This window comes from Spermophilus citellus, assembly GCF_964194105.1.
Source record: "Spermophilus citellus genome assembly, chromosome: 14".
NCBI lineage: Eukaryota > Metazoa > Chordata > Mammalia > Rodentia > Sciuridae > Spermophilus > Spermophilus citellus.
The window spans coordinates 51,100,299-51,107,533 of record NC_138194.1 but is presented as its reverse complement, the minus strand read 5'-3'; the positions used below and the strand labels follow the sequence as shown (position 1 = coordinate 51,107,533).

General features: G+C 41.8%; 1 protein-coding gene across 2 annotated transcripts; it reads left to right on the top strand.

Annotated features, from left to right (window-relative positions):
• On the top strand, window positions 1-2,922 carry HEY1 (hes related family bHLH transcription factor with YRPW motif 1). 2 transcript variants are annotated; one of them, XM_081265966.1, is made up of 5 exons: window positions 1-251; window positions 522-597; window positions 738-833; window positions 1,144-1,225; window positions 2,184-2,922. In XM_081265966.1, exons 1-5 carry the CDS (start codon window positions 163-165, stop codon window positions 2,765-2,767), a joined length of 927 nt encoding a protein of 308 aa, XP_081122092.1. In that variant the 5' UTR covers window positions 1-162; the 3' UTR covers window positions 2,768-2,922. The 2 variants fall into 2 exon arrangements, with proteins under 2 accessions (XP_081122092.1, XP_081122093.1); XM_081265967.1 differs by having other exon boundaries at window positions 4-251; window positions 738-821.
• Window positions 2,923-7,235: the final 4,313 nt, after the last annotated feature.

Sequence of the window (7,235 nt, the reverse complement as noted above, 5' to 3'; positions counted from 1 at the left end):
GCTCAGCGTGGGAAAGGGATGGTTGAGTTTTAACCGGAGGCAGAGCGTGAGCGGGATCAGTGTGTGCTGAACGCAAGCAGCCGAGCGCTGAGAGGCGCCGCGGTTGTTAACTCCTCACTGCCCACTGCGTCGATCCTCCCCTGAAGCCCCAGCGCAGCCAGCATGAAGCGAGCTCACCCCGAGTACAGCTCCTCGGATAGCGAGCTGGACGAGACCATAGAGGTGGAGAAGGAGAGTGCGGACGAGAATGGGTAATTTGGAGACGGTTGAGCGGGGCCAGAGAGGGAGGAGAGACCCGACTGAGTGGCAGCGGTGACAGCGGGCGAGGGTTCAGGAGCTGCTGCTCTGAGCCGACCTGTGTGCGTCGCAGGCTGGCCACTGCCGGTGGCGAGAGACCCTCGAATCACCTTCAAGTCCAATTTGCCAAAATAGTCTGAGTGCAAGGAGGGCTTTGGGGCTACCCTTAGATCATCTCCACTCGCTTAACGACTGTTCTCCCCCGCAACCCCCTTTCCTTTCAGAAACTTGAGTTCGGCTCTAGGTTCCATGTCCCCAACTACATCTTCCCAGATCTTGGCCAGGAAAAGACGGAGAGGCGTGAGTTTTAAATTTTATTTTGAACGAATGCTCCTCTTTTTAAATTTTATTATTAATTAACAGAAAGAATCACATTTCTTCTCTTTGAAAATTGCAGTCATCATGGAAATGTCCTTCTTTGTTTTGCCTGCTTCCCACAGATCATTGAGAAGCGCCGACGAGACCGGATCAATAACAGTTTGTCTGAGCTAAGGAGGCTGGTACCCAGTGCTTTTGAGAAGCAGGTAATGGAGAAAGTAGGTAGAGTTATCAGTATAGCTATCTGCGCCTTCTGACTCCTTCCCCCATAAATCTGAACCTTATTCATGTCTTGGAAAATAGTCGTGTTGCTTATGTCTCAGTGAATTCATACAGATTTTCCAACGGATTTTGTGAAGACAACTCATTTTGCTTTAGTCCACACTTGTTGATTTACAGAGAAAGAGTAACATATATATTATATAATATGTGATATTATATAATATGTATATGTGTGTGCGTGTGTGTTATATGTTTTCCACCAAAGGCACTCGTGCCAAATCAGTCTTTTGTCATTCTGTTCTTTAGGGATCTGCTAAGCTAGAAAAAGCTGAGATCTTACAGATGACCGTGGATCACCTGAAAATGCTGCACACGGCAGGAGGGAAAGGTACTTCTTATTAGTCCTGGGGACCTCTATCTGGTCAGGGTACAGGGAACAGTAGGCATAGTCCAGGATTGGTGCAGTTCCTGCCTGCTTTTTCTCTGGGGGTGGGCAGAGAAGGGTGTGTGGCATGTGCGCTTGCCTGTTAGTATGACTTCAATTGAACATCTGATTTTTTCCATTAAATATATTACCCCAGCCCTTTGCAAATTATGCTAGTGCATCTTTTGGAAAGTGCCTATCAAAAAAAAAAAAAAAAAAAAGTCTCTGAGATCCTCCAAAGTTTTGACAGCCCTGATTCAGATATCTGCCACATTTGTCCATTGCAATTTTGAGAAAAAGATTGAGAAATAGCATGCACACACATGTACATATATTCTTAATTTCTTACATAGGATTATTATTATTATTATTATTATTATTATTATTATTATTATTAAGGAGCTGACACATCACATCCAGGATAGAAACCTGTTGTGGTTTAGTAGAGAAAAACCTAACAGAAGGTGGGAGACCAAGGTCTGTGGGTCGGTCTCCTCTGTCCCCAGCCTGGAAAATGCTTTACTGAGGACCAAGTGCCTAAAAGCTCCACGATGATAACTTACATCTGTGTGTCTAATGAATTTCACTGCTCTGTGGTTTCTCTGTCCTTGATGTAGTTTTTGTTGTTGTTGAGGGAAAACATTAAAGGAATGAGCATAGTTTCATCTGCTGGTAGGGTATAATTCCAATTTGTGCTCAGCAGCTCCTAATTGGACTTTGAACTTGCATTAGCAAATACATTCTACTCATGTTGATTAATGCAAAGATTTTTGGTCCGCTCCAGAGTATTTGGGTTTGCAGGAGAACCCCGTGACTGTTCTGTTTTCAAGACTAGGTATTTGCCAGAAAAGACTGCCTTTGGGGAGGAAGAAAGGCGGGTAATGAGCAAAACCCTGAGTTTTTTCTTTTGTTCTTTTCTCAGGTTATTTTGACGCACATGCCCTAGCTATGGACTATCGGAGTTTGGGGTTTCGGGAATGCCTGGCGGAAGTTGCCCGTTACCTGAGCATCATTGAAGGACTAGATGCCTCTGACCCGCTTCGCGTTCGACTGGTCTCACATCTCAACAACTACGCCTCCCAGCGGGAAGCTGCGAGTGGCGCCCACGCGGGCCTTGGACACATTCCCTGGGGGAGCGCCTTCGGACATCATCCACACATCGCGCACCCGCTGTTGCTGCCCCAGAACAGCCACGGCAGCGCTGGCACCACTGCATCGCCCACGGAACCACACCACCAGGGCAGGTTGGCCTCGGCACATCCGGAGGCTCCTGCTTTGCGAGCGCCCCCTACTGGCGGTCTTGGACCGGTTCTTCCCGTGGTCACCTCTGCCTCCAAACTCTCACCGCCTCTGCTGTCCTCAGTAGCCTCGCTGTCTGCCTTCCCCTTCTCCTTTGGCTCCTTCCATTTACTCTCTCCCAATGCACTGAGCCCTTCGGCACCCACGCAGGCGGCAAACCTTGGCAAGCCCTATAGACCTTGGGGGACGGAGATCGGAGCTTTTTAAAGAACTGATGCTATAAAAAAAAAAAAAAAAAAAAAAAAAAAAAAAGAGGGAGGGGAAAACTTAAAATCCCAGCTGAGCTGGACTGTTGCCAACATCACCTTAAAGTCGTCAGTAAAAGTAAAAAGGAAAAAGGTACACTTTCAGATAAATTTTTTTTAAAGACTAAAGGTTTGTTGGTTTACTCTTTTCTTTTTAATTTTTTTTATTATGTCATATATTGGCAGTTTAAAAAAACTAGTTGTTAATTTTTGTTTAAAACATTTAATTGAGATAGTACAAACCTATTCTTTGTGATAGGTTTTTACTGTGTCTAATTTACTTTGTAAACCTATCTAAGAATGATTCCATTTTGCCTCAGAGTTTTAGGAATCATAAACTTTAGTGTTTTGGGTCTGTTTTTCTCCTTGTATAGTTGCAGTCTTAATTTAGAATTAATTTTTCAAACCACTATGCTCAATGTTAACATGATTCTGTTTGTTTTTGAGAGATTAAGGTGTATGAATAATATTCTTTGTGTGTAGGGGGAACTATATTGAATTTTATATTTCCAAACAAAGCGTTGACAAATCAGATGATTAGCTTTATCCAAGAAAGAAGACTAGTTAATTCTCTGCCTCCTCAGCAGTCAGTTGGATGTACATACTATCAGTGACCCTGAATCCACTGAACCAAGTGCCATTGTCTGCTATAACTTGCCCTTCTGGCAATTCAGGCCTAGGAGACAGCCACTGGTGGGTTAGGGCCCCATTGGGAGTGTTGGAGAGGAAACTGAAGACAATTGCATAGAATATGCCTGCATTTACCAGCCCCAAGCAATGCAATGAATTTTTAATCCCACGGATCTCAAATTCTTAAGTGTTAACCTGGATAAGTGATCACGTGTGCAAGTGGTCAATTGAATAGTACAGTGGAACCTGCTAAATGTATGACCTAATTTTCCTGGAGCTGCTGTATTTTTTTGAACTGAAAAAAAATTTTTTTTTATGTTGTGTTTTCCTTTTGGTGCATGGAAATGTGGTTGTTGAGATATTTAAAGGGGCTTTGCTGCCTTCTTCTCTGGTTTATTTAATCTGATTGGGCTATAAATGTATCATTTTACAGGTTTATTCCTTTAGCAGGTGTAGTTTCAACAACCTCCACTGAACTGGGTTTGACCTCTGTTGTACTGATGTGTTGTGACTAAATAAAAAACAAAGAACAAAGTATTCTGCTGTGTATGTCTTACATTCCTTGGCCTTTCCCTCTATAGGCTAAGAAAAGACAAAATTATTTCATTTTTTCCTTCCAATCGATTTTCATATATTTACCAATTTCATTACTCTAGGAATTCTAAACTGTAAATTCAAGTTTTGAATAACGTGACTTCCTTACAATGTAGAGCTTTGGCATGCCCCCCACCCCTCAACAAGGGAACATAGCCCTTTAGCTATTAAATAAGATCTTCTTGCCCTAAACTGATCATCTGTGGACTAGGAAAGCTTAAATCAGACTGGAAATTGCAGAGGAGGGAAAGGACTCTGATAAAATATTTTAAAACTTTGTTGACCATTTGACAAATATTTGCTGAAAACACTGTGGGCTTGGATGTCTGCTGAGAGAATAGGAAAAAAAATCATGTATTTATTTTTTTAAATGTTAAAACAAGAAAGTCCAAACATTGCTGTATCTAAGACCCAGTGCAAAGACTCAGGACTCTGGCATGATGAGCAGTGGCAGGCTGTAATTCTGCACCTGCACAGCTCCCGGAGTCTTCCCTCCTCTAGTTTCCAAGGAATTTGTTTAACCCTTTAGTTGCATTGAGTTCCTGGACCATGCCTGAGGAAGCTGGCATATGCTTTAGATTAGAACAAAACATTGCCAGAACAGAGGCAGTAATGTGGGCACTGGGGGAAAGGGATGCTTTCCTATTGCTTTAAAAGTAGACTTGCCAATTAAGGAGTGCTGTCTCAGGAATTTGCCTTGATCCTGAGAGTGATGGGAGAGGAGAGGGAGAAAACCCATTCTGGCAGGTGACAAAATAGAGCTTTCCTTTTCTTTGCCCAACCACTGAGCTCCTCCTCCCTTCTCTGAAGAGAAAACAAAGACAGAAGGTAAAGAGGAAATTTGTACTTTGAACTTGAGCAAGGACTTGTGTGTTTCTGGGAAGGGATAGGAGGATGGCAGTTCAATTTCAAATGCTGTCCCACTCAAGCTATCGCTGCGTGGCCTTGGATATTCTTGGTCCCTCTTCTGAGGCACACAGCTCCATTCCCAGTGCAGCCTGTGCCACTCTTGTCAGTCATAAGGCTGCAATGGAACATGTTATGATAATTTCTGCCAAGTGTCAGTTTAATTTTAGCAACTGCAATTTCTAATGGCAACACTGCATTACGGAGCAGCATTGTGCTCCGACTTCTTAGACTCCTGTCATTACCTAGATTTAGATGGCTGCTAATGTAGTCTGTGGACTCTGTTGAAAAGAGTGTGGAATCATAAAACAGGTAGCATGTCCAACTCATCATGTCACCGATGTCATGGGTAGTACTATATCATAATCTGGGTAGTACATTTTTCTTTGGGGTGGAGGTACATGGGGTCATTTTGAGATTACATACTTTTCCAAAGGCATATTCTGGCTTCTTGTTAAACCTTTTCAAGGTGACAGATTTCTGGGAATGGTGCAGGTAGAGCTAATCTTCCTGGAAAGCAGGATAGAATTAGGGCCATAAACCAGTAATACATAGAAAAATTAATTAAGAAAATTCCTATTTCTAGGGCTGGGTTGTAGTTCAGTGGCAAAGCTCTTGTTTTGCATACATGAAGTCCAGGGTTTGATCTCCAGTTTCAAAAAAAAAAAAAAAAAAAAAGAAAAGAAAAAAATTCCCATTTCTATTTTGAATTGATGTAGTAAGAAAAAAAATAACATCAGGGTCTTCAGTACCAGTTCCAGCATACTTTTTGTATTTTTTTTATGTTTATAATGCAACTACCTATGAAAATCAATTTTTTGGATGGTCCATGTATTTTACCTTATGAGAAAAACAGTATCATTGGTCATAAAAGCTCTCAAAAGACCTAAATAAGTACCCACTTATTTTCATTGAATGTATTACCATGAATTAACTAAATGAAGGATATAGAGCAGAATTCTTGCAAAAAAACAGCCACTAATTGAAGCGTCCAAGAAATATCATTTTTAATTTATTCAGTATAGCTGAATTAGGATGTGATTTTTATTCAGCTTTTCATTGCCCCACTGTTACTCTCAAAAATCATGACATTTTAAATATAGATTACTTAAATTTAAAATCCCTCAGGAAATGTTCTACCTCCTAGTTTTCCAAACTCGTCTGGTCTATACCAGTGTCACTGCTTTGATGCCTTCATTAGTTTCTGGTGATGATTTATAATTAAAATAACTTCAGAGCCAGCATCATCTGAGACACTGCTTCAAATGTGGCCCAATTTCTTTCACTACCGGAGCTCTAGGAAATGGGACATCTCAGGAAGGGGGCCAGAATTCTGGCCCCAGCTCTGCCTCTATCTAATTGGGTGACTTTGGACAAGTTATTAAAATTCTCTGGATCCTGCTTTTCTCTCTGCCAAATAGAAGCATTGGGCTAGATGGGGTCCCAGGTGCATGCTCACAGGGTTAGGCACTAATGCAGAAGAATAAAGTGAGGTGGATGTGAGTGATAATCCATGTTCCTAGCACCCATTCTGACGGATGATCACCTGGGAATTTTGGTCCTCTGTTGCCAGATCTTTCACGTTTTTAAGAGTATCTACAATTTTGGATTTTTTTTTTGTGTGGAATTAGCCAAATCTTTCTCAGTTGGTAATTCACCAAAATTTGTTTACCAGCAAGTCTGGGCTGATGGGCAGCCACCATTTATCAGCTTCTAGGACTTTAACATGAATGGCTCTCTTATGGCTAGAATCTCGATATTTTTGTTGTACATGTCCTTGGACTCTCCGATGGGTAAATACAAGCCTAAAATAAAATAAACAATGCAGTAATCAGGCAGCTGTAGGTGGTATCATTTAAAGATTATTTGTAAGAATTTTTTTTTTGGTAATTTCTTCTGGATGATTAAATATTCTCAAGGTAAATAAAGCCAGGAGAAAGAAGCAAAAAGCATCCTATTTGTTCTATGTCTTAACACTCCACAGGAATTGCTCCTGAAGGTGCTCTTGACATGGTCCTTGTATTCATTTGCCACTGAGGAAGATGGATTGTCAGCTGGGTGGCCTCAAATGAAAGATCAAGTGTGTAGCTGGCTGGCTTGTGACTCAGCACACTGAAGTACTAAAGGCGCCATCTGATTTCAGGAAGTAAGAAGTCTCAGCAAAACCCAAGCTGTTTTGAACTTTAACTTGAAATATAATGCCCACCTTGATCTTGATGAGCCACGGGGCTTTTCTCTTAGATGCTTCAGTGTTCTGCACTGGGGTGGGGCCAGGGAGAGGGGAGGAAAAATAGCCAAGG

What these genes read in the sequence shown, in the direction of transcription:
- HEY1 (XM_081265966.1), top strand. Translation starts at nt 163, where the DNA reads ATGAAGCGAGCTCACCCCGAGTACAGCTCCTCGGATAGCGAGCTGGAC. An exon ending in GAGAGTGCGGACGAGAATGG is followed by an intron (nt 252 to 521) that starts GTAATTTGGAGA and finishes CTTTCCTTTCAG; the next exon opens with AAACTTGAGTTCGGCTCTAG. An exon ending in GCACACGGCAGGAGGGAAAG is followed by an intron (nt 1,226 to 2,183) that starts GTACTTCTTATT and finishes TTCTTTTCTCAG; the next exon opens with GTTATTTTGACGCACATGCC.